The sequence below is a fragment of the Notothenia coriiceps genome, unplaced genomic scaffold (assembly GCF_000735185.1).
Source record: "Notothenia coriiceps isolate Sejong01 unplaced genomic scaffold, NC01 NC01_scaffold00034543, whole genome shotgun sequence".
Taxonomy (NCBI): Eukaryota; Metazoa; Chordata; class Actinopteri; order Perciformes; family Nototheniidae; genus Notothenia; species Notothenia coriiceps.
In genome coordinates this window covers 61,531-76,523 of record NW_011367244.1, presented here as the reverse complement: position 1 = coordinate 76,523, position 14,993 = coordinate 61,531, and the positions used below count along the sequence as shown (strand labels likewise).

Below are 14,993 nucleotides of genomic sequence, written 5' to 3'. Positions count from 1 at the left end.
CATTGTAACACATAATCACTGATGTGCCGCTGTAACGGTGGTGGACTCATCAGAACAGAGTGGGCGAGCTGACCAATCAGAGCACAGTGCATAGTACACATACTATACAGAGATGCTGTATGAGAAACCAATGTGAGTTTGGAAAATTGAACAATGTAAATCTATTCTAGAAGACCTCAACAATGGAATTATGATCAGTAGAAATGGCTATGACATGGGACCTTTAACATCTTTTAGGAGTACCTGCACGGTCAGCGCTGCATCCATGGCAACGTGGGATCTCGCAGCGTACTGGTTGGTGGAGATCTGACAGCAAAGCTCTGGGGATTTGGCTCGGCCTACCGCAGGAGAACACAGGCCGTTTCACCGGGGGAAGTCGGGGACATTGAGATGAGGAAGTGGCAGGCACCTGAAGTGCTGGGCGGAAAGGCTGACAGTCAGAGCAGTGACATGTGAGTGGCCAATTAATAAAGATATGATATTTCTTTGATTGAAAACTCAAACCGGGTTGGGTCAAATATGTTTTTATCATCTGATTAACATTTCTGTTGCAAAATACATTTTACTCTACAATTTGTCTGCTTTCAATGTCTTAACCATACATATTTGCAACTCATAGGAGATTTCAAAAAGTATTAATTGCTATGCAAATTTGAACTTAAATACCGTTTCTTGTTTCTAAGATTCTATTCCTTTTTCCAACAGTTGGTCCTTTGGTATCCTGCTTTACGAAATGGTCACACTGGGTGAGTCTAAATTCTAGATAAACCAAGATAATTGTTTTCTTTGTAAATCATAGATAAGGACTGCATAATATTAAGTCAAATGTTGGAATTGGAAGATTATAGTTACCTGCATAGAATTAATATGAATTGCCTTTTATACAACAAGGGTGAGTTAATTATGGACCAATACTTTATACAATACAACCGAAATTTGTTTTAAATGTAGATGAACATTTCCTCAACTTGTATGACTCCTAACATTATAGTTTAGTTTAAAGTACATTTAGTGCCAGAGCTAAAGGACATTCATCTAATTTGTAATTCTCTGTTACACAGGTGACCCACCGTTTGCTGAATACAGGGCAACCGAACTTCTGCAGTATCTACAAAGGGGAAAGCATCTCAAACGGCCGACCACTTGCTCCAACTCACTGTAAGACAAACAGAAGAAAGATACCAACTTTGCACACAAATAGCCCCACTAATTATGCATGTTAATCAGCGGATAGATAAAGCATGTCGATTGCTCAACACAAAGGCACAAAAGCTCACACGATGCTGTTAATAATTGATGGATCTGAATTTCCAACATTCCTAAAGCACTACATCTGACTTTAAAAATGCATTCATATTGAAACCCAATTAATACATTTCATGGAAGACCTTTGAATAAAGAATCAAATACATTAAAAAGCTAATTTCTTAACATAATGTTTTATATTCACTTTGAATTGAAACTATGGTGTCTTTTTCCCTATGCTTGAAGATATTATTTTTCTCAATGGGACTATAGGCCTATTGGTTAAATGAAATAACTAATACAGAAGGTAGGAATTTATTACGCTCACTAGGCTGATAACATATTTAAACAATTGTATGTACTTTTTCTATAGTGAGTTCATAGTGTTCTGGGTGTCAATTTTAAATATAAAAAACTGTATAGTATAAAAAGCTGGTATTACATTTCAACATAGGCGTCATATACTGCGGACGTTGGGGAAATGTTTCCCCCACCACTTTGCATTAGGATAATTGGTTAAAAATGTTCTGAAAAAAGCATGCACAAAGAATTGTACACGTTTGAGAAGGTTTATTTGCACAAGAGAATATCTATCAATCTGGAGGACTGTTCACACGTTTTGGGTGTATTTCTGGTAACCCAAGTGCGACAAGTTTAATATATGAGTACTAATAATTGAATAGAAGACACTGTTTCCCACAGAATTTGATTCTATTTGTGGGGGCACCGCACCCCCCCAAAGCCAAAGGCCCCTTAACCTATTCGGGTGGTCCATGCATCCACCCCCCGCCACAAATAAATCAATGTATGGGAAACACTGGAAGAAGTTACTTGAACTGAAAAACTTTAGCAACACCAATTATTATAAAGTAGCCCTTAACTGCGAACTGCAACCATAATATAAATAAATATAAAACGAAATTTCAAAAATAGCTGAACATATAACATGTATATTTAGCCAAGATAGAATCAACTGCATAACTGTTGTAATGAATTGCATTGGTATGAACCAGACTGTATATATGGTATGAACAGGTGTTATTAATTAGCCACTGATTGTAAATCAACTTAGCTTAAGTTAGCTAACAAGCCAGTTAGCCTGCTAGCTACTTTAACCCACTCACCTACTATAAGGTCCAAAGAAAACAAGTTTGAACATTCAATTTAAATACATTTGTATGGAGACGTTATATCTCGTTAGCATGTGCATGCACTGAACTTGACCGATAAACCCTGAGCTGCTATTTCAAACAGCCTACGACGATACGTTACTGGCTGCGAGTGCGAGCGACACAGCAATAATATGTTGTCATAACAATCTTACTATGTTTCTTATATAAGAAGAGATACATAGGCTTATAGGTATTTTTTGCAGGGTTTTTAGCATAGATTGTATAAGGTTTTTAGGTTACAATGTTATGACCTTTTACCCTATTTTGTAGGTACTCCATCATAAAGAACTGCAGCCATTGGCGCCCCGAACACCGTCTGTCAACGTCGGAGCTCATTAGAACACTTCAGTCAGGAGAGAAATCAGCCAATGGGAGGAAAGTTCTCAAAGTGACTCAACCACTGGATATCGAGAAGTACCTAAGGGAGGCGGGATATGGAGAGGCGTATGACTTCGCTGTGCTATGATTGGATGGGGCGGTTGTTACACCCAGGACTACTGGAAAATGGAAGAATTTATAAAATATCATTTTCTCAGAGAAATGCACCTTGTTTGTGAAACACACCTTTGTGTTTGATATATCTGTTTGCAATATTGGAACACTTAAAAACGTTATATGTTTGAATAGTAATATATGGATTGTAAATATGTCTCTTTCTGTAAACTATAACTTATGTAATGACTAATGTTATGAAAGAAAACAATACATGTTTGCTGCACTTTTCACTGAAACAACATGTTTTGTATGTATACAGCTTCTCAGAAGCTATACAAAGATGAGTGGGGTGCACTTAACTGCTGTGTGATGTCTACTTTATTAAAACACTGCATTATTTTAAAACCAATAATTATATTTATAAAATAAATAAGAAATAGGCTTTTGTAAACCTCATACATGCAAGAAAGACTTTCACTATATTCTGCAGTGTAACACTATATACTGGCCCTAAATGTAACATTTTAAAAGCCTGCAGCAACATTGACTAAAGACAGAAGACAAAGGAAATAGTTAACTTGAGAAATGGCAAAGCTGAAAATCTGGTTTGCTTAAAATACCCTTGCCACATTAAACTGGAATGTGAGACGGGGAAGCGCATGTTCCAAGCTATCCATGCAAATTAAAAACATAAAACAAGAGTCTATTAGCCCTGAGGATTAGGTGACATAAAAACACAGATGTGACAGTTTTAGAACAGTTCCTTGGTTATTTATTTGCATGATGGTTTTGTTAGCTTCTCTTTTTCAAACTCAGTCCCTCCAGGAATTTGCAGTTTTTCTGATTATTGCAAGCAAAAACATTTTGATCCTGAAATAGCCTCTATAAAAAGAAAAAGCTTTTTGCAGAAACCTATGTCATTTTGTGAGAAAAGTGCTACTTTTTGGGAAAACAATGATTGAATAAACAAAACTGCAATGGTCTGCTTATTCACAAATGTTACACCGGTAATCATCGCAGACCTCCAATAATTTGACTAAGAAATTGTGGCTCCAATCACTTGCAAAGCAGGCGATTTATTTTTTGGTCATCACAATATGCCGAAGGATCTGCTGATTTAAACACTTAAAAATCCAGAGAAAACTATGAAATATAAAACACAGCTATCAAAGATTATTATCCTTTTTTAAAGAAAATACTGTAATATCCACAGTCACTAACATAAAGCCAAAGATAGCTAGCTAGAAAGGTAAATACTGTTGGTAGTTACACGCTATTTGACAAAGCTATGAGTAAGACAGCAAGTTTCCTTGATCAAGGTAGCTACCATTCAGTCACGCTTTTTGGGAAAGGCAACAGATGTCATTGCTTGAAATAACAATCGTAAAAAAGTAAGCACTAATATAAAACAAGGAATGATATGAAAAGCAGTTAAAAAAACAGACAATCCTCATCTAAACCTAGTGTAGAGACTAGTGAGAAAGGCCACAAGGTTCACAGAGATAACATGAGAAAAGTCCTAGAGTGAAAAGCTTAAACAAGGCAGTCCAGCAAACAAATGTGCATTTAAATATAAAGGCAATTTTTACACTTATTACAGTAACGTTTTTTTTCCCATTCACACACTCACTCATTCAGGTATGATTTCTTCTTCATCCACATGTGGCTACAAGCCTACTCTTCTTTAAGAATCTTCTGGCTTTGTTCATGAATGCAGGTTAAAGAAACTTCAAATCAACAGCTTATTTAACAGTTTACATCTGTCGGTTACTTTCATTATTTATCTTTTACAGCTTTTCTCTTTTCAATTTCACAAATTCAAGCCCATGACGTTACCCTTCCGTCATACAGACACGTCTGTAGAGATCTGAAGCAGGCGGTTAAACCATTTCAAAAAGCAACAAACTTTAAATGCGAGAATACAGTCTCAGATTTTGGATTTCCTTTGGACTCATTGGACAGTACCCTGTACTGTACATGTACCCTGTAAACTGTAGAATAGGCCACTCCAAAAATAAAAATGCCACAATTTAAAAATGGTGATAGCTACACTTGGATAATGATTACAGTTTTGAAAGTACTAGTTTTTATAAATAACACAGAGCTATGAAAGGTCTAAGCGCTTCCCTAAACAAACGTAAGTACAAGTAAAATAATCAAATGTCCTCTTTGAGATGCTCACTCATTGCAACGTTTAGGGTAGATTTGAATTAAATATGGCGTGTTTGTTTACTGAAGTTCTGTTCCAATGCAATGCTGATTGTGGCTTTAATAAATGGTCATTAAAAAAAAGAAGTTTTTTCATAAAGGAGAACCAACAATGTTCTCAGAGGCAAGAAAAACGACACAGGTCTGTAAAAAATAATGTTCCTGTACAATATGACATAATGACTACTGACTTCTGCATTGAAATACATTCAAACACCTTCATTGTACAATGCAGATATTAGACTGAAATTGTGCAACAAAAAAGCAAAAAGCAAACCACTTGATAAAAACAATCTCTGCACTGGTTTCGCAAAGCAATAGCATTTTACGACACATTTAACCTCACCAAAATAAAGTTGGCTTTCTGTAGTATTTTTGAAACTCACAAACATGACAGACAACATAACAATACTTCTGTGCTAGTACGACCTTCGAAAATGTGCTCCAGATCAGACAAGTCCACAACAGATTTCAAGTGCAGCGGCTGGATACAAAAAGGCCTTTGTTTTGAAAATGAAGTTTCATATCTTAACTGGGCCTGGAAAAGGAGTTTAGGGTAAATGCCCAGGGCTTGATTTTGAACAGGGTGGATTTATGGAAACACTGACATCAGTCTCTCAGGGTGTTGATGTGAGCGCAGATCTTCAGGGCGGGACCTAGCTTGATGTTCATGGTGGACATGAGGTGCTCCTCCTTCAGCAGCAGCAGGGCCTGTCCGTCAATCTCCTGTGACAGGAACTGGGTGGCGTGCTCCTCACAGCCTGAGAAGAGGAGAAAGAACAATATAAATAGAGAAAGAAATATTGGGAAGGTAGACAAGAGGAAACAGAGAGAAGAAAGAAAGTAATAATAGCATTAAGGTTGTTGTAATTAAAAGAGGAACAAAAAAATGTGAAAAATACAGATCATTAAGCAGAATACACAACATCTTAGCAACATGGCTGCAGAGTTTTTTGAAACACTGATTATTTGTGTCAATTATAATCTATATTCCTTGGTCACAATTATAGTAAAAAAATAAGTGGTTTTTGACCCCGATTTTTTTTTTTTTAAATCATTGATATTTAGTTTCCCACCAGAGAGATTCAACAATCCATCCTAAATAGGAAGTATGTTAATAAGGAGAACAATGACACAGGAGGGGCAACATCAATTATTATCAGTCTCTTAAATGTAATTTCCTTCCAACCTTGTAGTGAGGAAATAAACTGTGACACTTCCTCCACCCCCCACTGGGCGGGGCTGGCACGCAGGCAGCTGGGATCAGAAGTCTCCGTAGGGAGTGGGGGAGGCGGCTGGTGGCAGGAGGCGGAGGAGGCGGGAGAGAGGGACATGGGGTCATCTTCATCCTCCTCACCACTGGACTCCTCGTCTGAATGGCTGGACTCTGAACGGCACTGTGAGGAGGAGAGGCAGAGGAACCCGCGAGCAAGGCATTACAAAAATGTCTTCTGTGTGACAGTGGAAGCTTTAGGTTGCACTGGATTGTTCCCCAGTGTATCCATGTGACTCAATGCATGAACGAACCTATAAAAAGTAACATTTTAGAATAAAAATGATAAAGTATCATCATTGAGATTAAATTCCCTCTGCTTGGCAGTATCACAGAGACACTAGGTGAAAATGAATCCTAGTTGGGTTGGTAATGCAGTGCCTATTGCAGCCACTTGGGGGCGGACATGCTTAACATGGTGCAGTGGTGACATTTTTGTAGAAAGAGCCAGAAGTTAGCATCACAAGGCTGCCTCAAAAAAGCAATGGGATTTTTCCATTGGATTTTGTAACACTGCATAAAATAAGACCTGCAGCTAGCACACATTTGTGATACGTACACGTTTTGTGCAGAAGGATAATCTCTGCATATTAACCCCACTTTTATGATTAAAAAAAGGCTAACTCTAGGCTAAACTTAAACTTAATCAAGGTTACATGCCTGAGCATCACCACCGCTAAGCTAAAGGCGGCTAGTGTTCGGTGTGAAGACGTTTAGAAACCTTATTTAGTCACTTGATAGCAATTGCTGTTTTTATGACACACAAAAGCCTCGGACACTCACAAGTGGAATATTTAATGACGTATTTACTATTGTAGAACCAAAACAAGTGATCTGGGAACCAGATGTGTTCAAATACTGAATCATTTAAGGGTTTTAGGAAATTCCTGTACCACTTTATTGCTTTCCATCTTAAAATATTCTAAGCTCCCTGTCTAAGTCACAAGCTGAGGCTGTTTTATAAATCATATTTATGTGTTCTGGTTGTGTTGTGGTTTTAAGGCAGTTTTATGGCTCTCTATGTGGTTTAAAGTGTATAGGTGTTGCATGGATTAAAAACAACTTTTTGAATTTCATTTCTTCACATCATGTATGAAATATGTGAAGTTCTTTCTCACCTTAACAGGTATAGGTCTTCCTGCTATCTTGGCACTGGCTATTTCTGAACTTGTTCTGCGGGGGACTCTCCGCCTTGCAACCCCCCCCTCCTCGTCGGAGTTGGAGAATTGACCTTGGTCATGATCTGGAGCATGACCTTGACTCTGCCGCACGCAGAAGTGCTGCCTGAAGCTGACGTTGTACCTGGGGAACCAATACATACTGTATCGTAGACAAAGAGTGACATATACGGTACTGAAGCCAAGACGAGCAACACATACAGTTTTTTGACTCTTTGCACCATACACGTATATAATCTACACACATGTAGTGGGCAAAGAGACAAATGCAAAGCAGAAGCAAAGAATGTACAATCATATGCTCACAGCATACAGTTAAACAATGCAGCAAGTGCATTGTTTGTATTGTCGAACATGTACAACAATCAGGTTTGGGCAGAAGTTTGACATGAAAACAAACATGTTTATATGCCAATTTTGTAGAATAAAGATGAATTGGGACATACATCAAGGAATTTAAACAAAAGAACAAACACAAGAAAAGAAAACGTACATGCTGTGTATTAAACAGCTGAAGCCACCTGAGAATCACACACTGTTTTCTTAATCCTCAATTTGTATTTTGTTTTGTATTTTAACTATTCAAAATGTGACACAAGGCTACAGTGGTTCTCAGCAGCACAGTGTGTTTTTTCTCATATGGCTTCCACTGCATATATTATATTTCATGCATGTTGAAGTACCTCTTGGCACAAGACATGGAGCAGAACCTTTTGGTGCCTCTGAACTGGCTGGCAGGAGCAAAGTTTTTACAGTACTCACACTTCAGCACTGAGGGCAGAGTTTGGAGAAAACAACAAAGCAGATAGTAAATATATCACATCTATATTTTACTTGTCAATGAATATATTGTCACAACAGAAAATGTGATGGGAAAACTCATAGTTGGAGGGTTGCAAGTAAAACTCTGTGTTCCTCTGGCCCTGCTTGGACAAAAAAGGGTCATTCTGTTGCACTTTGTAAAATCCTGCCCTACCTTTTCATGTTATGTTAATTATAATAATTGAAAATAGCAAGTACAACTTAAGACCTAAAAGTACCTTATCCTTAAAAAAGAGCAGTTATATTTTAGTCATGTGATGCCACACAGGATTGTAAAAGTTTCATTTTGGCCTGACATTATAAAGCAATGTTTTTGTACCCTCAAACTTGTCTGTAAGGAAACAGTACTTTCAAAGCAGTTACCTGTTGCTGTTGTAACAGTCTCTGATTGGTTGGTGTCTGGACTGTCCTCCCCAGGGGAGCCCTTCACTGAACCACATACCTGTCAATCAAACACAAAAAACATCAAAATAAATGGTCGGTGTCCAGCGAGCAATGTCATACCTGAGTTTTGCGGTGTAAAGGGGTATTAGAAACTACAAATCCCATGTACTCACAGGGAATGGCTCTGCCCCTTCCTGGATGACAAAGCCCTCTATGAGGTGTGTTAGGACGTTGGGTTTAACCACAGCTTGGGGGGGAGGAGCTCTCTCCCCCTGGAGGACCCCACGGGACACAGTTAGCAGTGGGGAGGGAGAGGAGGAGGCTGGAGGAGCGCCAGGGCCTGGTTGGGTGGCGAGGGGAAGGACAGAGAGGGTAAAAAAGTAAATATTTTGTTACTTTCACATTTAAAAAGTTGGAAAAAAAGTGAAAACTTCAGCAACTCGAGTAGTATATAGAATAACACTTAGAACTCGATGTTAGTTATACAACCATATTATCCTAAAGCTATTTTATACACTACAAGTTTTGCAGGAATTTGGCAACTTCTGACTTTTTCCCTTGGAAACACATATCTGAGTTTGTACCTGCTTCGATGGGATTGGTCGGGACTGCTGAGGGGTTATCTCTGACTGGCTGGAGCCGTGGAGGGGAGGGGCCGTCTTCAAAATTGACTGAATTGGAATCTAATTTCCTTTTTAATGAGCCAGTCAACTGTTTTCCCTAAAAACATCACACATGAAAATACAACAGCTAAAAGGAGAGTAGGTCACTGATTTAAACTCATTTTAAATGAAATGAATCCTTGTCGATGCAAGTTAATTTGACTAATTAACACAAATCTGCCGACCTGTTGTTTCTGACTTCCCGATGCGTCTCCGTTGGTGACGGCAGCAGATGTTGTCCGTCTCCGCTCTTCCATCACCAGGGGGAGGGAGAGGGAGGAGCGAGGAGGGGAAACAATGGGGGCCTGGGAGGAGGCGGGGCTTGAAGCCAACACTCCATTCTGACTTTGTCCAGAGTTTTGAATATTCTGCGGATGCACCTGAGACACCTGAGCCAACGGGGGGGCCACCTGAGGCGACTGCAGCGTCTTTAGTCCCACCCCTCTACCCACGACCCCACCCTCCCTGGAAGCGATGGACGCCACCATGGTGAGCAGGCTGGATGAGCTGCTGAGGACAGAGGCTCCGTCGGGACAGCAGCTGCCCCGCGCCAGAGTCAGAGCCTGGGTGTTTCCCAGAGTGCTCTGCCTCGCACCCACGATCTGCACCGGGATGTGCGGCGGCTGGGGGGGCTGAGCGGAGCTGTTGATGGGCGGAGGGGCGGGCAGGATGGGAGGGGGGTTCCTGGAGGGCAGCTGGAGGGGCAGGCGAAGCCCCTGCAGAGTTTTAGGTTGTATTGGGATGGGTCCATTTCCATGTCCGGATTTCTCCGCGCCAAGCGAGGTCTTCTGCAGCGGCTGCACCACCAAAGTCTGAGCGTTGACCCCTGGTTTGATGGTTGCCGTGCCAACTGGATACCCATGTGCCTGGGATGGGCCACTGGACGTCAGGACCAGAGTGTGTGATGCTGTGGGAGCTGTGGTGCCTGTAGTGAGGGTCCGTGTCCCGTGAAGCAGGAGCTGGGAGAGAGGGATGGAGGAGGTGGAGCTGGAGGCCCCAGAGGAGGAAGGGTGGGCTTTGAGGTTGGTGGGCTGAGGGTACGTTGGGATTTTGATGTGGGGCAGCTGGTGATGTGGCTGGTTCGGCTTAGAGGGGGAGTTTGATTGGTGGGAAGGATGGACCAGGGAGTAAGCTGAAAAGAGAGAAGTCATAATGACACATCAACATCTATGGCCCAACACCAAGACAACCAGGGTCTGGGATGATCTTCACATCGTCAATGCTTTCGTCTTGCAGACTTATTTGTAGTGTCATGTTTCGTAAACTGAAATTATTTTTACAGTCTCTGTTGAATACAGTCTACATTGTGAATGGAAGTAATATAGTTTTGCCCCATTTAACTTGGAAGAAAAACTTACAGTGGCTTAGAAACAACCTATTAGCAACCAAACATGTTTTTGCTGTATCTTAAGAAAATGTATTTTCTATTTTATAATTAATTAAAAGTGTTTGAACATAGATGCAATTGTTTAATTGTTAATCAGTGTTTCTCAAACGTTTTCATACCAAGGACCACTTAACCAATAAAAAAACACTCGCGGACCACCTAACTCCACAAATATCCCTAAACCAAAAAAGAAAATCGTTTTTCTAGAACCGATTACAAATCGCCTGAAAATTGGACAAACAGGTGGCAACATGCGTGACGAAGGTGTTGCGCTGGGCTAGATCATGCAATCGAAAGTGAAACGTAAGCTCGCTCCATTGCGGAGATATTCCCCCGAGAGTGCGGAAAACTTTATTTATTTATTTACTTCAAATGTGAAATTTTACCAATATACTCACGGACCACTGGGGGGCGCTCACGGACCACCAGTGATTTAGGCACATTAAAAGGGTTAGGGTCTTGAATAACGTCCTAGTGAATTTATTTCCATGAAATCTATGCTTGGTTTGTGTATATTTTGTTGAGAAGCAGAAAAAACCCATAAATGCTATGAACTATATGCACACTCAAAGAAAGGGCACATAACACCGTGAGTGTAGAGGTAAGGATTGGGTGTATGACATCGCATAGACTGAAGACTACAACAAATCTAATAACCCTATTTGTAACAAACAGAGGCAGTTTTTAGGATTCCTTTCCTCTCTACCTGAGTCGCTCCTCTCTGGGGCTTCAGTCTTAATACCTTTGGGACCCGACACCCCTCGCATGGCTAGATTCTGCACCTAAGAAAGGAAAGTAAAGAGAGAGGAAATAAAATAAAAACCGATGGCAAGGAATACAGAAACAAATGTTAATTTTTCTTCTAATCATCAACATATTTATTCCACAAACCTGGTCATTATTTGTTTGGCTGCTGGAATTTGTTATTGCTTCCTGTTGCTGAGCCTGTGGCTGCTGGGGGACAGTCGCCACGGCAGCAGTGGCCGTGTTCCCAGGCATAAAGATGAGCTGTGAGGAGATGGGGGCCCTCAGGGAGCGGTTGACCTGCAGGATGACAAGAAGACCATCGAACACACAGAAAATAAGCCAAGTATACGGTGTCAAGTATAAGCTGGGTTCTGCACGGTGGAATAACCCTGACAGAGGTCACATATTTTAATAAACTCAAACTGCTATTAAATGTCATGAAAGTCAGGAGTCATCAAAGAGTCATGAAATCCTGATTTATGAAACTCCTTTGTGATGTTTATTAACTTGTATCTCATCACGTATGCATGACAAAGAGCTGATGATTAAAAGAGACAATTGATAATGCAGTCTGCTTAATGTTCTGGTGAACTCACCCTCAGGTACATTTGTCCCTGCCCCCCTGCCCCCCCACTCAGCAGCACTGATTGGCTGATTGTTGACGTTGCCGGGGCACCCATAGGACGGCTGCTGGTTGTAGATCCAGATGTTACACTTGCCTGGAAAATGTAGGATAATGACGTTTTGTATTCATCACTGAAAAATTGTAATTCAGTTAAGTTTGGGCAGTACCAAATAGGGGATGTTCTAATTGTTTTATATAATGGTGACTGTCATTATGAATCAATCATGAATGTTAAGGGTCATCATTAGTAATCACATCATACATTTCATATCATCATAAAGTTAGGAGAAAACGTTACAGTGATATTAGGTTTTCTTAGCTTTTAAGTAACAGAGAGCAGTTATTTTGGTGTAACCACTAAAACATACAGCTGTGGTGCTGGTGGTCAGAGAAGAGCCGCTGCTGGAAGGACTTGACTGACGGCTGGCAGCCAGAGTAGCCTGAGAGGAGGAAAAGGAGGAGGAAAAGGGAGAAAGATGAGTTTAAGGTTTACATTTTTTTTTTAAATCAACAAAGGAATGTTTGCAGAGGTTGTCAGACCATTTCATGAATCACTGTGAGTCCAGGTCTAAGCTGTTGGAATAGCTAAATTCAGATTTTATATGTTTTTTTGTCTGCTACTGCTTTCTGAGTTTCTTAAAAAAAAAGCACGGCATCTGACATATATTTAGGAAAATATTATAGATGTCGTAACATACACACACCTTTACCTGTTGCACGGCCGCCAGGTTCTGCAGCTGGGCGTTGTTGATCTGCTGCTGCAGCATCAGCTGCTGGAAGTACTGAGCAGCATTAGGCTGCCTCTGTAACGCCTGCAGGGCCTGGAGGGAGGGGAGGGGGAGACAGATCACAAGCAATCAGTGGGGCAGTAAAGGGAACGGATGGAGAGATGACACAGAATAAGATGTAAGAGAGGAACAGGAGAGAAGACTACTTGTAAGAAAAGGAAGTACAGTTTCATGAAAAATGAAAGAAGAAGCGTAAAAGACAAGAGGGCAGAGAGGGAGGGATGCTGTGAAGCCTCCTGGCAGCTGCCTGATGTATGAGCGGAGGCTCCTGTAATAATAAGTTGAGAGATGAAAGCGAGCTCGGCGGCTGGATTAGTGAGTGCAGGGCGACAAAGACAGATGTCTGTGCAGGGTGACAGAAGCCTGGAGAAATTACAAAGAGCCTCCTTCAACCGAGCACAACTCAATCTCTTGATATTGGATACTACTGCGCCGTGAAAGATGGCCGCATTGTCTCTCCATTTTGCCCTTTGCCGTATTTTGTTTGTGTTTATTTACTTTTTGCCGTTTGCTTTTGACATGGTTCGCAACATGCAAGCCGACCGCACCAACTCTGCTATACAATATAGCAGAGAGGAACTTCTTCACATCAGAGACTTTGTGGACAATAACCCACCGACAGACAATGGAGATCCGCCATGGCTACCTGTTGCTGTCCTACCTGAGAGATGCAGGAGGAAGACAAAGCGGGGGTCCCGCGCCGGGCTGCTGGTCAGACTGAGGAAACGAGAAAACCGACCTCCTCTTCCGAGTATTCTTCTGGCCAGTGGCGACTGGTCATTAGGGGCAGGTGGGGCACTGTGCTGACATACACACCAAACATCATCTCACATAATTCAGAGCTGATTGGCTGTAAGTATTTGTGCCGCGAAAAGTGTAGTGTGTGAAGAGGAGACGAGAGAGGTTCAGTGACACATCCTAAAACCCGGAAGTAAGCTGCGCATGGGTTCCCTCGACAAAAAAGCAATGAGATTTCTTCATAGGATTTTAGAAAATAGCTCCAAATAAGATCTGTGGGAAACGTACCTTTTAGATAAATGCACGTTTTGTTCAGCCGGATAATATCCACATGTCTACCCTACTTTTATAAATTTCTAATCATAAATCTATCGATTAGATTTATGATTTTTCTACTTTTGAAAACTACAAGAAGATAAGGAGGACTTTTACAAAAAAAGTTATGGAGGATTTTTTGTCCAGGAAGGATAGGCAAATGGACTTCATCTTCAAGTCAAGGTAAGACCACAATTCTATTGAAAGTGGGATCTTACTTAAGAAGAGCAATCCAATATTTAAGATGATAAAAAAATAAAAAAATTTTGGGTATCCTTTCGTTGGACTGTCTTGTTTTAAAATTAATCGAAGCATCAGACTTCAAAAAGGCATTTTGAAAACATTTTTTTTTTATTTAGGTTTTTTGATATTAATATTTGTAAACCTGAAGAGGTCCAGTGCCAGTGCCTCACCAGCAGCCATGACCTCACTGGCAGAAGCTTATATATAGACATTTAAAGTTTTTTGTTGCCCCACCACTTTTGTACATATAAAAACGCCCACTGCTTCTGTCTAATGTTCCAATCGATTGAAATTAAACTAGGATTAACTCAGAGTCGGATTGCTTTTCAACGGGGACATTAAGAACTGGTAACTGTGTTAATTCTCACTGAGACTTTGGCTCAACCCCGCTTATCCCCGGACTCTGCCATTGTTCGCTGGACGGATTCACTATTTTCGACCAGGACAGTTAACTCGGGGGGAAAAAAAAGGTGGCGGTGTGTGTGTAATGACTAATAAACAACTGGTTGCACAGATGTGAGGATTATTTCTTCGGACTGTTCTGCTCATTTAGGAGCACCTCATATTACATGGCTGGGCATTTTCACCTGACCGAGAGAATTCACATCTGTTGTGATAACAGCAGTGTATATTCCGCCGTCGCCGACAACAAACACGGCACTCGATTCAAAGCTGTTTCTATCCCGTATAGGCTTCGGCCTCTAAGGCTACGCTATAATTGGGTTAATTCCCGCTCACCTGCGCAGCACTGAAACACTTGTAGTCCACCGC

General features: G+C 40.9%; 2 protein-coding genes across 4 annotated transcripts in view; one reads left to right on the top strand and one right to left on the bottom strand.

Moving 5' to 3' along the window:
- LOC104962271 (tyrosine-protein kinase STYK1-like) overlaps positions 1-3,211 on the top strand; it is a 12,086-nt gene extending 8,875 nt beyond the window's left edge. For all 3 annotated transcript variants that reach the window (XM_010790697.1, XM_010790698.1, XM_010790699.1), the window contains 4 exons: positions 238-452; positions 706-746; positions 1,062-1,158; positions 2,688-3,211. In XM_010790697.1, coding sequence (XP_010788999.1) covers positions 238-452; positions 706-746; positions 1,062-1,158; positions 2,688-2,883 — 549 coding nt within the window. In that variant the 3' untranslated portion in view covers positions 2,884-3,211. The remainder of the gene's footprint in view (positions 1-237; positions 453-705; positions 747-1,061; positions 1,159-2,687) is intronic.
- A 396-nt stretch (positions 3,212-3,607) lies between these two features.
- Positions 3,608-13,749, bottom strand: LOC104962276 (polyhomeotic-like protein 1). Its single transcript, XM_010790705.1, has 14 exons — positions 13,666-13,749; positions 12,843-12,959; positions 12,507-12,578; positions 12,110-12,232; positions 11,658-11,810; positions 11,473-11,548; positions 9,565-10,511; positions 9,302-9,437; positions 8,891-9,057; positions 8,697-8,775; positions 8,195-8,282; positions 7,452-7,635; positions 6,250-6,457; positions 3,608-5,821 (listed from the first exon to the last, which is right to left on the bottom strand). The coding sequence occupies exons 1-14, from the start codon at positions 13,747-13,749 to the stop codon at positions 5,670-5,672; spliced, it is 2,586 nt and encodes an 861-aa protein (XP_010789007.1). The 3' UTR covers positions 3,608-5,669.
- Between the last annotated feature and the right edge of the window lie 1,244 nt (positions 13,750-14,993).

Coding starts and splice junctions, on each gene's coding strand:
- LOC104962276 (XM_010790705.1), bottom strand. CDS start 13,749: ATGTTTGGTGTGTATGTCAGCACAGTGCCCCACCTGCCCCTAATGACC. Junction 9,438..9,564: donor CGGGAAGTCAGAAACAACAG/GTCGGCAGATTT, acceptor TGATGTTTTTAG/GGAAAACAGTTGACTGGCTC. Junction 5,822..6,249: donor GTTTATTTCCTCACTACAAG/GTTGGAAGGAAA, acceptor TCCTCTTCTCAG/GCTGTGAGGAGCACGCCACC.